Source organism: Haliotis rubra, unplaced genomic scaffold (genome assembly GCF_003918875.1).
Source record: "Haliotis rubra isolate DU_JTF1 unplaced genomic scaffold, ASM391887v1 Scf20, whole genome shotgun sequence".
Taxonomy (NCBI): Eukaryota; Metazoa; Mollusca; class Gastropoda; order Lepetellida; family Haliotidae; genus Haliotis; species Haliotis rubra.
In genome coordinates, this window is record NW_025766003.1 from 2,323,683 (window position 1) to 2,340,084 (window position 16,402).

General features: G+C 39.3%; 1 protein-coding gene across 1 annotated transcript; it reads right to left on the reverse strand.

Moving 5' to 3' along the window:
- Positions 1-485: 485 nt before the first annotated feature.
- Positions 486-14,762, reverse strand: LOC124275590 (actin-related protein 10-like). Its single transcript, XM_046711186.1, has 13 exons — positions 14,614-14,762; positions 13,143-13,215; positions 12,091-12,170; positions 10,860-10,968; positions 10,469-10,576; positions 9,832-9,899; positions 7,546-7,625; positions 7,114-7,149; positions 6,614-6,693; positions 4,507-4,580; positions 3,999-4,080; positions 2,274-2,475; positions 486-1,130 (listed from the first exon to the last, which is right to left on the reverse strand). The coding sequence occupies exons 1-13, from the start codon at positions 14,688-14,690 to the stop codon at positions 988-990; spliced, it is 1,212 nt and encodes a 403-aa protein (XP_046567142.1). The 5' UTR covers positions 14,691-14,762; the 3' UTR covers positions 486-987.
- Between the last annotated feature and the right edge of the window lie 1,640 nt (positions 14,763-16,402).

The window sequence follows — 16,402 nt, forward strand, 5'->3', positions numbered from 1 at the left end:
CTTTCAATCATGGTATTGAGACGGGTACCCTGGTTCAACTCATGAGTTAATGTGGCTTTCCCATCCTTACGAGGTACCCATTCACAGCTGGGTAGACTGGGACACATAGTCACAGTACTTTGTCCAAGTTTACTGCACGTTGCTCTACCGGCAACTAGGTGTTTGGAAGTATTCATGTGGCTGCCATCTGGTCATTTACCAATGGATTCTTGAATTCCTTTAAGTGTACAGGGTTGTGTACAGTACACTAGGGGTTGTGTACTGTACACTAGGGGTTGTGTACTGTACACTAGGGGTTGTGACAACACTGTGTCTGCACACAAAGTTGACTCCAAGGTTTTTACACCCGGTCACAGGTGGGCTCGATCCCAGCACCTCAAGCTCGCTGGGGTCACTAGCCTGGCAACTTAGGCAGGTCACCGACCACTAACACAGGATGAAGCATCGGTGGTGATCAAAGTTTTTCAACACAAACAAGCAAGTCAAAGTTACCATAATAGTATATTGCACTTTGTACAGAATTTATCAATACATGTATGTTTTAAGCTGCGAAGAAAAAGGATAAATTAGGCAGGAAAGTGTAAGCCTCATACTTCAGCACAACAGTTTCTATACTTGCAAAAACAGAAATACCTTTGGACTTTGTTTTTTATGTTTATGGTTGGGACGTCTACATTAATAATATAAACCAGCACCTACTCTGTAATTAGCCAAAAGGAAATATATTTAAAAAACCAACTTAGGTACCATGTCTACACTTGACCCATGATTCAATAAATAAATAGAAAATGATGCTTCAGATGTAATACTACTTGCAGTGATTGAAGTATTTCATCCCATGTTCGCATTACACAATGTCATCATAAATGACAACAACTCGCAAACAGGACAGCACCATACACTTCACAAAGCATGACATCACAGTTGTCAGGGTGACTTATGAGAATTGTTCAATGTGCACAGTTCACCAGTGTGGAAGTCAGGGAACTATTTAGCCTTTACAGGTGAGTGGTCTTCTGTCTCAGGTTCTTGGGCAACGTTACACCAGTCTGCCACCTTGCCTGTCTGGAGGTACATCTCCCTTGACATGGACTTGCTCTGGAGGGTCTCTAATGCTCCTATTACAGCACCTGGCACAGAGAGACAACATCATGTATCAGTGATTTGTGGGTCTCATTTCATCTGTTATTGTTTTATTAGCATTCTAGAAGTTGGTGAGTCAATAATGAAGCACACGACTTAATGGATGACAACTTCTTGTTTAGTCCATAGAGTGACGTTTGAGTGTATATTAGGGGTGGGTATTGCAGAGAATTTTCATATTGCAATATATTGCGATGTGAAAGCATGTATTGCGATATGTATTGCAATATATTGCGTGAAGTAGTTTTACACACAAAAAATACTTATAATCGGGGTAATGCCTGATTTATAGAGCAAATACACAGCAAAATCACTATGCTTGATTAAGCTTTAATAACAACTTTCATTCATGATTAAAAATAAAAATGTGAATATTTGGCACAAATAAAAAAAGGAAATATCCGAAGATTTTCGAGTGTTACGAAGTTTTCCGAATGCAAGTCAAAATACCGGTTTTCGATCAGCGTATAGCAATACGTATCATTTTCATGTCTGAACGGGTAAATACCGGTAAACCGGTTATATTACACAGCCCTAGTGTATATTCTTACACAACTATCAAGTTTGATACAATCTACATCGAAACGTCACTATGCAATAAGTTGTTATCCATAAAGTCACACGCTTCGTTAAAATACTGGTCATATTATACAAGGTTGAGATAATTTTGTGTTTTCAACAATATCACAAATATATTCCAGTCGTGAGTTGTTATCTACCTCATGATAGCAGCTGCATGTCACACGGCAATGTCACTACACCTTCCTTAGCTGGACTGGTCACTAACTGATGTGAGTGAGTGAGTTAATATGTATCGTCACATCGGCAATATTTCGGCCATATCGTGACGAGAACAATTAATAATTATATTAGAGATCAATCACTAGCTGATGTGAATTCTGACTCAACTTACTGTTTACCTGAAAAGGCTATACACTTTCAGTTACATTTAATTAACTACTAACATAATTCCCATTTAAATGATACAAGAGTTCACTTCATAAAACATTTCAAGAAGACATCTGCCAATTATCTTCGTCAACAAGTAATCATTCCTGTATTTCAAGAAGGTCAGGACAACTGAACACAACTTTCCATATGACATCAGCCAAGCATTCAGTAAGTCTCACCTCCAAGCCAGGCAGTATAGTTCTCTCTTGATGGAGGCTTGTGGAACTTAAACACTTTGAGAGCAATGGCGTCCTTGTACTTGGGTTTCTGCAGAAGTTCGTACAACTCCGCCCTCAGCCTGTGATGGAACCCTGGCAGCATGGCAGTTCCACCCATTACCACAATATTTTCAGACAGGCTGCGACGCAGGTCAATTGGACACTGCAAAATTAGTTACAATCACTGACTCATGTTTTAAAAGATATTTTTAGCTGTAGTTAAACTAACTTGTTCATAATGATGACATGTTAACTAATGACCTCCTCTCATAGTCAACACATAGTGAGAGGTATTATGGTGTACCATGAAGTACTGATGAAAATCACAATACCTTGGAAAATATCTGTCTACAGCATTTTTCAAAATCATGCATATATCCATCTTGTCAGCAAAATTATGTTTAGTGTCAATGGAAGCTGAAATTATGAATTCAGAAACTAACAACTTGAATCCTAAGACCAAGAAGTATGAACATGTGGTTTACATAACGTGTCCATTTTGAAACAAGGAAGTTGTCATAAATTGCTGTCCTGTGTACTGGGCAATTTAGGTTTAGGTTTGTAACAGTGAGTGAGCGAGTTTAGGTTGATGCCGCACTCAGCAATATTCCAGATATATGGCAGGGGTCTGTAAAGAATCGAGTCTGGACCAGACAATACAGTGATCAACAGCATGAGCATCGATCTGCTCAACTGGGAACCAATGACATGTGTCAACCAAGTCAGCGAGCCTGACCACCTGATCCAGTTAGTCGCCTCTTACGACAAGAATGGGTTACTGAGGGCTCATTCTAACCCGGACCTTCACAGGTTTAGGTTTGGAACAAGTTACAGTAATTGTTGTAATATCTACCACATTGTGATATGTACATCAGAACATGAATCATTTCAAAGATTGCAACACAAACTTCAAGCCAATACCTATGACGAATAATGAATGAGTATTACTACTACTTCATGGCCATGAGAAATGTTGCAGCTGTTTGCATCATAAACTTATAGTGATGATTTTCCAATAATACACAGAAAACAATAGCCTTACCAGATCCTAACAATTATAATGAAATCTTTAAACATTAAAACTCTTCATTCTGCTTTAGAAGAAAATCTTCTATCACTTTTCCACCACCTCTGCCATGTTTACCCACTTCAAGCTTAATCTATTACAATTCACTTCAGCTGGTATGTATAAACATCATATAATGAAAACCTGATACTGTAAATCATGAAATTAATGCGTCACGAATTTAATGCGAGTGCAAGGGTCTAGTCAAAAATGCGTCACAAAATTAATGCGAGCTCAGGAATCTGTGTTGATGATAAAATGTGACATCCTGAATCTTTGGTGTTCTTTTCTTTTCACACTGTAATGAGGAAGTGACCTGTATTGGTGTAATGTGTATTGTCAACAGATTTAAGTTTTCTGTCTTTTAATAAGTTCTCAAAAGTAGACATGGTCAGACTGAAATGCGTCATTATAATAATGCGAGAGGAGTACAGACGCATTTTTCGCATTAATAAAATGCTCGCATTAATTTCACGATTTACAGTTTAGAAGTTTAGTAGGTGAACAGCTTTAGTTTTAAAAATTAAAAGTTTTACTCTTTTCACTCCCCTGGTTGAACAGATGTGAAACACACCAGTTTTACAGTCAGGGAATGCATTTAGAGATGATTTGTTACTGACCTCAATCAAAGCATCCAGGATGAGTGTAGCCACCGATCTTTCATCACGGTCTTGCTCGAACAGAATCTCACAAACATGTTCTCTGCAGAGAAAACATATAAAAAATTACCAGGTTAATTCCCATAGATATTAGTGAGGCAGTATAGTCCTATATTAAGATAGTAGAAAGTCTCAGGTCCAATCAACAGGCTGTGTCATACCAGAAGATGGTTCTTGTTACATTGGTCAAGCACAGAAGGTGGTATGATGTGTCTGTTGAGGACCCATGTTAAACTATGCCATGATGGGCTAGCACCACAAAACACTGCAAGTCACAGAGGTAGATGCACATTGGATTACAAGTGAAGTAATCTTCACAGCAACATGAAGCACCATTTCACCTCATCTATACAGAAGACTGTCACTGTACTGACATCTGTCCAACCCTAGATCATGGAGGCCCTACAACAGTATCGTTCCACCCCTTTAATCAAGTTGGTCCTATTTCTGTCTAAATCTACATACATACCTGAGTTTACCATTGATGTGTAATATTTTCTTCCCATCCAGTGGGTAGTCTACATCTGGAGGAGGCGTTGGCAACTGACAACGGTAGAAAATTATTGTTTTACTTGACAAGGTCTGCAATGCCCATGATATCTGACATAAAACACTATGCAACCTATAAACAAGTATGGAAATTCTTTGTATATGAAGATCGCCTCCGTGGTGTAGTGGTTAGAGCTTCCGCCCGGAGAGTGAAAGGTCGCAGGTTCGATCCCCGACCGCGTCACACCAAAAGACGTTAAAATATGGTACTTGTTGGTCCCTGCCTGGCGCTCGGCATTAATGGGTACAACAAGGACTGGTCGGCTCGGGGTCAGTATAATGTGTCTGAGTGGGGTATTCATGCTTCATTGCGACATGGTATCTCAGTGGGCTAGCACTATAAAACCAGCTTCAGTCTGGGCTAGTACAAGCAGCCGCACATACACATACACACGCATGTACGTCGTCTTATTAGCGAAATATTCTCAAGTATGACGTTAAACCCAATTTCACCTCACCTAACCTTTGTATATGACAGTGTTATTCGATCATTGTAAAACAGTCTTATATTTGTTTCACATTATTTTCGCTGCAAAGCAAATAGGTCTATTTTGGAAGCTTCATCGAGGTTAAGATTATCATCATGGTCTACAAAGTTACAATCACTGCTTCTATATTTTATTGTCACTGTATTTGTACTGCCTGTGAATCTGAACTACACTCAAATTTGAACAGTTTTGAATTGCCATTGTATTTCCTTTGTAGTGTTTTGTAAAGTGAGATTTTAGGTTAACTTATTGTTTCAACATGGGAATGTACACATGATATAATTCACTGTTATTTCTTGACAATCACATATAATAATAGAAGTAAAGACACACTTCTATTAAGTTCATCCAAATTTAAAACGGGCGGTGGGGTAGCTTTGTGGTTGAAGCGTTTGCTTGTCATACTGAAGCCCCAGGTTCGATTCCCAACATGGGTACAGTGTGTGAAGCCCATTTCTGGAGTCCCCTGCCGTGATATTGCTGGAATATTGCTGAAAGCAGCATACTAGACTCACTCACTCTAATTTAATAATGGATACAGCTAACACATCATAAGTGAAGCCAAAGTGAAGTGGTGCTGTGTGATCCTGTGCATAGAGCTCAGGTCACAAATCAGTAGAAGTTCAGCAATGTTTGCCACGAGAGTCCTGGGATGGGTGACCTTGTTTGGCAGCTTTACTCCTGAGAGTTTCTAGGACTTCAGTCCTGCCCCCCAACGAAACACATGTGATACATGTGGTCTCACCTAAGGCGAGTAAGTTTGTTAAAATTGCCTCTGTTTACCTAGCAGAAAATGGGTACCCAGTGGGATAAGTCATGTGACTATAACCTTCTAGCACCTAACAGGCAGCTTGGGTTATCTTGGGTTATAATGTGTTAGGGCTTTGAGCATACACAAGTGTGTGGAAACAGGCACTTTATAAATGGCCATTATTTTTATTTAAAAAAATACTCCTCAATTCTCCAGTGTATCATATTTCACCTCTATAATAATATACCAGTATACCCTGGACCCTTCCACCACCTGAGTTTCATTTTGAGGTCACTTCAGACACTATGCTGAGAATGGACATTCAACAACATTCCACAACACTTCACTAATCACAGTACGCAGTGATGCTACTAGTGCTCTTCTCTGCTTGTTCATGCTCTTGCAAATACAACTTGCAGCATATAAGGACATTTCCCTATTCCACCTCTGAACTGATGTCATCTCTGCTTGTTCATACTCCTGCAATTACAACCCAGGTTCGATTCCCCACATGGGTACAATGTGTGAAGCCCATTTCTGGTGTCCCCCGCTGTGATATTGCTGGAATATTACTAAAAGGGGCGTAAAACTAAACTCAGTCAGTCAGTCAGTCAGTCAGTCTTGCAAATACAACTTGTAGCATATAAGGACTTTTCCCTATTCTGTCACAGAATTGATGCTATCTCTGCTTGTTCATGCTCCTGCAAATACAACTTACATCATATAAGGACATTGACATCTCAGAACTGATGTTTAAAACACAAACCAGCTATGTTCATAGCTTCTACCTTGTTTATGTCTGCTCCTTTTACAAGGACATCCTGAATCTGCTTGGCTCGACTGTGGCTTGTCACAAAACAACATTGCACTGAAAACAGTTCAAATCATTACAGAGAATGTTCACCATTAATATCACGAAAACTTCCAACAACTCTAACTGGTAAACAGGGTACTCCAATAATTATTTAGAAATGCAAATGTTCTCAATGAATCTCATACAGCATAAACACTAATGAATAACCATAAAATCCAAAGCAGTAATCCTTCAGGATGATCAGTTTTTAACAAATTTTAAAACATTACTTTATGTATTTGTTACGTTGTATGAAAATTTAGTTTTACAAAAACAATACATTATTGCGGTTCCCCAAGATGTTGTCAGCTCCTTGGAATATTTTGAATGTCTTATAGCATAAAACAATGTAAAAGGAATAATGTTTAACTCCCAACAAAAATCCCCAGCATCGCTTGAGAACCAGGGCATTGTTAGCATTAAATGTATTGTTACCTTTAATATTTTCCAAAACTTCTTCATTCAGATCATCTGAAAACAAAACCCATTTCTGTTAGGCCATGACGCAGGCACGAGGGCTCCAAAAATATATCTATCAACTGAGTATTAACTAAAATTGTCAATCACACTGGGTATTGAGTATACTTTTCATCAATGAGAAGATAAAATCATTGTTTCAAATTGTTTTTTCATGCACATTTGTACACAAGCACCAAAGTCGTAATGGTATTTATTGTGTATTGTTTGCAATGATCAAGCAGATTTGATGCTCAAACCACTGCAATCAATCAAAACAGAAATTATGTTAACTGTTAAAATCCATTAATTCAGGCTATTTTAGTATCCTTTATTTCAATTCAATTCAAATCATCCCCAAGGACTTCAAGAACCAATGCAATGGGCTCTCAATGCCTGTTGGACACGAACCTGCACAGGAGGTGAAGGGTTTGTTGGTTTGTTCTGACGTGGTCACAGTAGCATGTTCCTTCAACTGGGCCTCGATTTGGCTGAAAGGTAACCATGGAAACCATATTGTAAAAATCATGTAACTGCTGGACAGTTTCGCGAGACGACAGAATAACAAACAGTAAATGAGGCTTTCAATGATAACCACTCAGTCAGATCAACCGAGCTCAATGCAGTGTACCGGTATAAAATAGTTTCAAAATGTGGCCTGTCCAAGGACTGGCTGTCCCAAAAAATTACCAGTCCTGAACGAACACAGCCAGTCCCCAAAACAAAAACACTTCATTCAAACCAAGTTAAGTTTATTTTTTCAAATATTTCCCCCGACCAAAGGACGACCTTACTTATTTAACAGACCGTCCTTCACAAAAATGGACCGTCAAGGACGCTGGGACGAGCTGTAGTTTATACACTGCTCAATGCAGGGATGTACAAATATTCAGTTTGGCAATTTGGAAGAGTGAGTGACTGAACAGTTATACAGAGTAATGTCCCTTTGTATGTGGACATTCCAAGCTTGGATCCTCTGGAGTCCTCTAGAGACAGGGTTTCATTGAATACAAGGCACATGTGATCCCAATCTTTTTGTTACTTACTTTCTTGCCCACTATAAATCAGAATAAATCGATCAGAACATCATGGCACTGAATACCATGTGTGTGATCACTGATTCGGTTTTAAAAATTGGTAAAAGTTGAAGAAAAATCACTGGTCAAAAAATACATATGAGGATTAACCCATGATTAATTAACAATCATTCGTAATTGTGAACACAAAAAACATGAAATTCTTTTTTGTATCTGTACCAAAAAAATCACATAATGTACATAATAATTTCAAAAAATGCAAAAACTGAATAAGACCATTCCTTACTATGCTACACGAACATGACTACAATTGATCAACAAGACACATTGAAACAGCAATAGGCCTCTGAAGCTTCTGTGTAATGCTAGGGTTACACAATGATCCCAGCGGCCACGGCATCCCCGTTTCGCCAAAACAGGGACAAAATGGGATGGGCATGAGATAACGTGGGGGGAGTGAATGAGCAAACATGACAGTCTGTGATTGCCGTGGATGGCGTGCCATATTTTTAAACTGTTAAAAAAATTGACAAAGCAGTCGCGGTACTAATGAAAAACCTAGTACGCCGTAGTAAAACGAGGGGAATGCAACAAAACGAGACAGCACATAATAGGCTGTAACAAACTTGTAGATGGTCCGTAGTGAGATGGGAGGCATGTGTATTCCCCGGCATCTCACGGTCCTTTCAAGTTTTGTCATGTTCGGCCATGTTTGTTAGGCACTTTGTCACGGTTGTTTTACCCTTAATGCCCGTTTTGTCCGGGTTCTCACAGTAAGCTAGATTGTATGGTAGCCGATTCGTCCCACTCTATTACGATGCATCCAGGCGTGTGACAGTTTACAGGGCAGGCGAGATATGGCATGTTGCGTTCTCTGGCAGTTTTTTCTCTGCAGATGATGCTAGGAATTCTTGCTGACGTAAGGACACAATGTATAACCCAGAAGCTTCTTCATCTTAAGGGTTTTATGCTGCTCTTGTGTCTCAGGATACAATGGCTGCAATTGCTTGGGAGGCCTTATTTTCATACTGTGGGCGCAAATGTGGTCCAAAGCTGGCTGGCGTCCACGTTTCACAGAAAGTCTTGACAGAACGTGCAAAACACGTCAAAACCTTGATCAAAACATGAGAAACGTGAGGGAACCCATCCGAACGCGACAGGAAGGGAGGAAACGTAATGGCATCTGCAGTGGACTGCGGGCTGAACTGTAGTACGCCTTTGAGCTTCGGGGGCTCAGCAGCTCGTTTTTCCAAATAGCCCAGTACGGATGCCATGATAGACTGAGAGAAAACTTATCAGGTACTAACAAAACTTGACTTTGGAGGAAACAAATGGCCAAAATCCCAAAGCGCACTATGTTTCGGGGAAATGGGGCTCCCGTGGCCAGCGGGAATATAGTGTAACCCTAACATTATGAATATGTTGTATTTTAACTTGTTATACTCAACATGAACATCATTTACCCCTCCAAACCCCTGAAGATTTATTAACTGTTAGACAACACCGTCATAACTGGTAAAAATTTATCACAGATCTTCACGATCATTTCCAGTAAATGATGCATGAAATCAATGCCTGGTAACAACACAATTCTAAACTGATTAATTTGCATTATTTTGCATCATTTACTATCTTTCTAAGATAAATCTAAATCACTCACCTGTGAATTGCCTTCCCTCCAAAAGGAATGGACTGCCATGCCTTGAGCACTGGAATTCCTTCATATACCTTCACCTGGTCAAGGGTGTTGTAACAAATGTGGATGGAATCGTATCAGCATATTCAGTCCTCAGAAACATTATTGTATAGCATTCATCACGACAAATCTAATGTACCAAGATATCTATACATTACTAGATACATATTAATGTCAATAAATATGTAAATAAATATGCATTAAAGAGGCAAACAGTAAGAAAATAACTATATTTGTTTTGCTACCATTTGCCATGTTTTAAGTGATTAGACTTGACAAATCTACTGCCTTATGGATTTAAGGATTCAAGAACCCCTGAGCACTGAGGTGAAGTAAAAAAATATCCAAGCTACAAAATTTCTGTTAATGAAATACTGAGCATGACAATTATTTACAAAGAAAGTTCCATTGTCATGTTTATTACATTCTTCTTTTTGAGCATTAAAATGTGTACGGAATGTGTGGCGCAAATTGAAGAAACCTGACACCAAACTGAAGAATAATTCTGCGTTATTCTTCCAGGCGTAATAAAGACCAAGAACATGAAGAAGCGCAACAGAATTGGGTGGAGCCATGCTGTGCTATGCAGCGAGAAGGATACAGGTATGACCAGCGCCTCCTTGTAGCCAATGTCCATCACCATCCCGGTGCTCGTCCCCAGCACCAGAAGACACGCCATATGACTCGGAGCAAACAGCACGGAGCTTGCCTGGCAAGAACACAGCGCCATAATCACATGTATGTCAGATTTCAAAATAACTGGCAATTCAAAATATTGGCACCATATTGTTCAGAATTTAACTTTTGCAAGTGACATTTTCTTTATTTGTACCTGAACTCTTGAGCTTGTTAACATGGTTATCAAGGAAATTTATAATCTTCTTCCCCTCCATCTCTCACAGACACTAAACAAACACACCGACACACTCATAAACAAACGATACAGCCACACACTCTTCTAAACCTTTTCATCGTTACTAAAATACACAAACCTCATAATGTCTGAAGAGTACACTGGCTAGGGCATCTCGGAAAGTTGATGGACACAATAAAGACTCCACCACCACAACACGGCGATCTTTAGGATTCACCAACAAGTGCCTGGAAGCAAACATTTCAACATAACCAAGTTAGCGTCACTTACAGTGACTGAGTGAGTGAGTTTGGTTTTACGCCGCTTTTTAGCAATATTCCATCAATATCGCGTCCGGGGACACCAAAAATGGACTTGACACAATGTACCTATGTGGGGAATTGAACCCGGGTCATCAGCGTGACGAGCGGACGCTTAAACCACTAGGCTACCGCACGGCCCCGCCTCACTGACAGGTTTCATGCACATGTCAATACTTAGTCGTAACAACTGTTTGAGAAGAATGTTGCATGCATGTTAGTACACAGCGCTTGATAAATAAAAGTGAGTGAGTTTAGTTTTACGCCGCACTCAGCAATATTCCAGCTATATGGCAGCGGTCTGTAAATAATCGAGTCTGGACCAGACAATCCAGTGATCAACAGCATGAGCATCGATCTGCGCAAATGGGAACCAATGACATGTGTCAACCAAGCCAGCGAGCCTGACCACCCGATCCCGTTAAAGTCAAATCTTACAACAAGCATGGGTTACTGAAGATTCATTCTAACCCGGACCTTCGCGGGTCTTCACCAGTGTTATAAATCTTACAGTTAATGTTACTCAACTTGCATGTGAAGTATATTAACCCTCAGTGAGGACACATACATCTATCCATCAAGAGTGTGTTTCTGGTGCTTACTGCTGGTGCTTGACCCAAAATAATGTGATGGCATAGTTTCTGTTGTTTTTCACAAGCTAATTTGCATGACTCACCAACCCTGCACAATTTGTGTATGCTGGATCATAAAAACATAGTTGTATCCCAAACTCTCTGTAGTGTGATGTCTGAACTGTACTTGACAAGCTCAAAGGCCTTAAAATCCTCACCTACAGATAAACTACACCACATGAGCGGCATTGTGCATCATACAGTTACTAAGTTAGCTGGAAATCAAGTTAGAGTTATCTGCCCCTGGCTAACAGAAGCCTTCACATAAAAGTATTAAAACAGAAACAGACCAACACTGGTTGTTGAAAGTGACAGTAGTGGCAACCAGAAACATAATCATACTTTAGAAAACTGACATCATGTAGAACACGTTTGACTGGTAAACTCAAATCACTGAAACTACCACTTAGTTACTCACTTAAAGTAAAGCACATAGAGAAAATCTTTCAGGTTGTCATGTAAATCACTTGTACATGTGTAATCCCATAGCTTTGTAATCTGAAACAGAAGCACAAGATACATGCATATATCCATGATCAGGTTGATAATGTAATTACTTGATGAAAGATATGCTTTATCATGTTTATATACAAGAAATACAGTCATTTGCTAGCCCATTATTTGATGCTATGTTTAAAAACTTATGATAAGATTTCCTACGATAAGGAAGAGCTGATATATTTTCTCAAAATGTTTGAACACCTATAAAACATGTTAAAAGAATGATTTTTTATTTAGCACTGACCTCACACCAAACACACTTGAGCATGAGTGAGTGAGTGAGTTTAGTTTTAGCAATTGGGAACCGATGACATGTGTCAACCAAGTCAGCGAGCCTGACCACCTGATCCCGTTAGTCGCCTTTTACGACAAGCATAGTCGCCTTTTATGACAAGAATGGGTTGCTGAAGACCTATTCTACCCCGGATCTTCACGGGTCCACTTGAGCATGAAGTGTAGTATACGCGAAAGTGCTGTAATGAACCTTACACAAAATACCAAAACAATTACATAGTTACAGATTTGTCTGAATTATTTTGAATGTAATGATGGCATTGTGCAGATCAAGACACTGTCACAAATATTCTGAAACATTTCTTTAATTTGAAAGTACCGTATATCATTTTTACGATTATTACTTTAAAATAAAATGGTTTCATAGTTGTTGTCTTGTTTTGAGGGAGAAAGGAATTCAACCATGGCAAACTCTCCTGTGGTGACAGGCGCATGACAAATATCAAAGATTCACTGGGAGTCTGAGAGCATGACAATTTTGAAATCCTGTATCAAAAGGCAAAGTAATGATGCTAATAAGTACCAATATCAACCACTGTACCCATAATGAACCAAGACATCATATCATCACACTGCTCTGCTTCCCTGGTCATAGGTAATTCATGTTTCAGTACAATTCCTTGTTTAGATGGCTTTGGGTAATCACTGATGAACTCTCATTGTGTAACTCTCTACCTTCCCAGTCCTGGAACTCTTCACTTCACTGGGGATGATGCACCTTGGACCAGTCTCTCCTGCCAGACCACACCTATAAGATGAACCAGTCCAATCTCTTTAGAAAGTTCGATGAGGATGATACAGTATTGACAGTATCAGGATAAGCACCAACTTTCATTGCGTGGTTTGAATCTAATACCAATTACATGTAAACTATCATTAAAGCATTTTTAATATTGCCATTTGTATATTTCATGAGATTATTATCATGTATCCTGGATTCCTCGAGTTATGGAGTTTTGGACACTAAGAAATATTTGTGTTAGTTCTGTGATCACATGAACGACTATAAAACATCTCACTAACCTGTGCTAACCTAAACCATAAGAATGATAGAAGGTGTATATCCATCTGTATCCCTTCATGAATTTAATTTGTTATTTGTGATCACTCTAGTTGAATATCCATGATTTTTTTTTCAAAGGGAGTATTTTAAATTGAATTTAAGTGATAAAACAGGATATGCTAAATGGAATAGATCCAGACTGGTCACGATGATAGTCAAGAATCGTATATATTGGATTTGACAGTAAAGCGGTCATTGTCATGATAAATTTATGCTGTCAACATGGTAAAACCATTTTAATTAAGGTTATTGGTCATGAAATGTACTGAATAATCATCATCATCTGCTGACTTCTTATTGTATCTGTTAGCCAATATTCATATTCGTTGCCAACCGCCTCCGTGGTGTAGTGGTTAGAGCATCTGCCCCGAAAGCCCGACCGCCCGCGTCATACCAAAAGACGTTAAAATATGGTACTTGTTGGTCCCTGCCTGGCGCTCGGCATCGATGGGTACAACAAGGACTGGTCGCCTTGGAGTCAGTATAATGTGTCTGAGAGGGGTATTCATGCTTCACTGCGGCATGGTATCTCAGTGGGCTAGCACAATAAAACCAGCTTGAGTCTGGGCTAGTACAAGCAGCCGTACATACACATACACACGCATGCAGGTCGTCATATGAGCGAAATATTCTCCAGCACGACGTTAGAAACCCAATTTCACCTCACCTCACCTCATATTCGTTGCCCATTATTTGTGATAGATATCATATTCGCCTCGTAATGGATTAGCTGCAGTCCTAGTCATCAGTAACTTACTGAGTAAGGGATCTATGTTTGCGAGTTGTTGGTCAGCAGACATGAAAGACCAAAAAAGACATGTATCTTCTAAGTTCTTTTGATAAGCATAAAAATAGTAAATGACATCAATGCTATTCCAGCCATGCTGTTCAGCATAGCTCATTACAAATAAGTTGATGTACTGGCAGCAGTTGAGAATTCGTACTTGTCTGCAAGTACATCTACATTTGGCCCCCAACACACAGACACACTGTCCAGCCTCCAGGGCTGACTACCTCATTCGCCGATAGCAGGAGAAACTATGTTTACTGTGCACACATGCTCTTAAGTAAGAAGTAACTTACTTAGTATAGGCATTGCCAATGTCAACGACAACTACGTTTTTGTCCCCACCATACGCAAGACCTTCGTATAACGGCATTTTTGTTCCCTACATGTATTTATAATAATTCGGTGACAGTTCTCTCCCGGAAGTTCTTGGCGCCACCTGTCGACTAGGGGAGGCAACTGAGGAGATCGTTCTGTAAATTTATATTGTTATGCTGAAACAGCCTCCTGCTTGTCTTCGTAGAGATTTAGTGTATGGCGCGTTGGCTGTCAGAGTAAGAATGACAATAGGCCAGGTGTACAGGTAGTCCTACATCTAAACTACTGAAATCATTCACTTACAACCTCTTGCTCAAACGTCGACGTCGAATTCTGTTACTCGTTTATTACACACGCGACCATTCTGAAATGTAAAATCACGTTCATTTTTTGTCGTTTTTTATCCTTTTAAACCCATCACAATGAAAAAGAAATCGGACATTTTGCGTTCCACTCATTCTCAATAAAAGGGCGCATTTGTGTCGCCTCACTTCGTGTTTTCTTTTTTAGTGGGTTCTTTTGCATTTTGCAACATGTCACTAAACTTACTACATATTGAAACAGCACATGCCAGGAATACATGAAATATATCCAATGGATTGTTCATTTTGAAATAGACGTGACTGGTGCCGCAAATAGAATATACACCTTAAAGGACTGTCTGTATGATAGTATATAATTTTCATTACAGATAACCCGGTAGTATTTTGCTATGATTGACGCTTCATTTGCCTATCAAAGAAACTAAACAGGAAGTTAATACCTTTACTGTCAAGTCTAACCTGTCCGTCAAAAGTTTGTAATTTACGAAAATTCGTGTCAGCTTTCTTTAGTTCATAATGGATTTGGGGCACTGTTTAAAACATATGCGAGTGTGACGCATCTGTTTTGAGGTAGCCATTAAAAAGACCTGTGAAAAGAAGTTTGACGGGTCCTGAAAGTTTGCATGTGTCTACTCTGTCCCTGTTTGAACTAGGCCTGTCAAATGCGTATGGTACGTGACTATTATAATATCAAAGTAAACAAAATATATCCAAATTTAACTTGCATGACAATTATGAACATTAATGGTCTTATCACGAGATCAATATTTTGTGTTTAATCCTTAACATGTTTGTATAGATATGGGGAAATTGTTTACAGAAAGAAATGTACGATACCAGTACATTTGGAATTTTTATTCAGACGTTGTTCAGCTCAATACTTTTGCAAACGTCACTGTTTTGACCAACCACGTGCCATGGAGTCATCAGGTGGCAGAACTGCGAATGAAATTCTATAGTATCGCTCGAAATATGATCACATGGTGAGTGGAACTTTGTATCAATGTTTCTTTGTCTCATAGAATGTAAGGGGAACACAGAAACCCATTTGTTCATATACAGCGGGAAAACTGGGGTGCTGAAACACACCAACACCATGTTTGATTCAAACGCCCAAACACAACAGCCTAGTGCATGTGGAAGACAGACTTGCCATGCAGCTTGTGGGAGATACTCCAGATACCTATATAGAATGTATTAAGGGTAAAACATGCGAATACGTAAGATGGTAACGTACATTTCAAGTAGATGAAGAGGATAATGAAGTGGAAATATCCTTTTTGGGGAAGTGAGTGGGTTTTACGCCGCTTTAACCATCAGGCAACCCAACCGCAGCCTGCACAAATGAAGGGGCTCAAGAACCAACTATAATTACCTTTATCTACCAAATCTGTATCTTATCCCTTACTTAAATTTAGAACTACAAATCATAAACTACCAATTG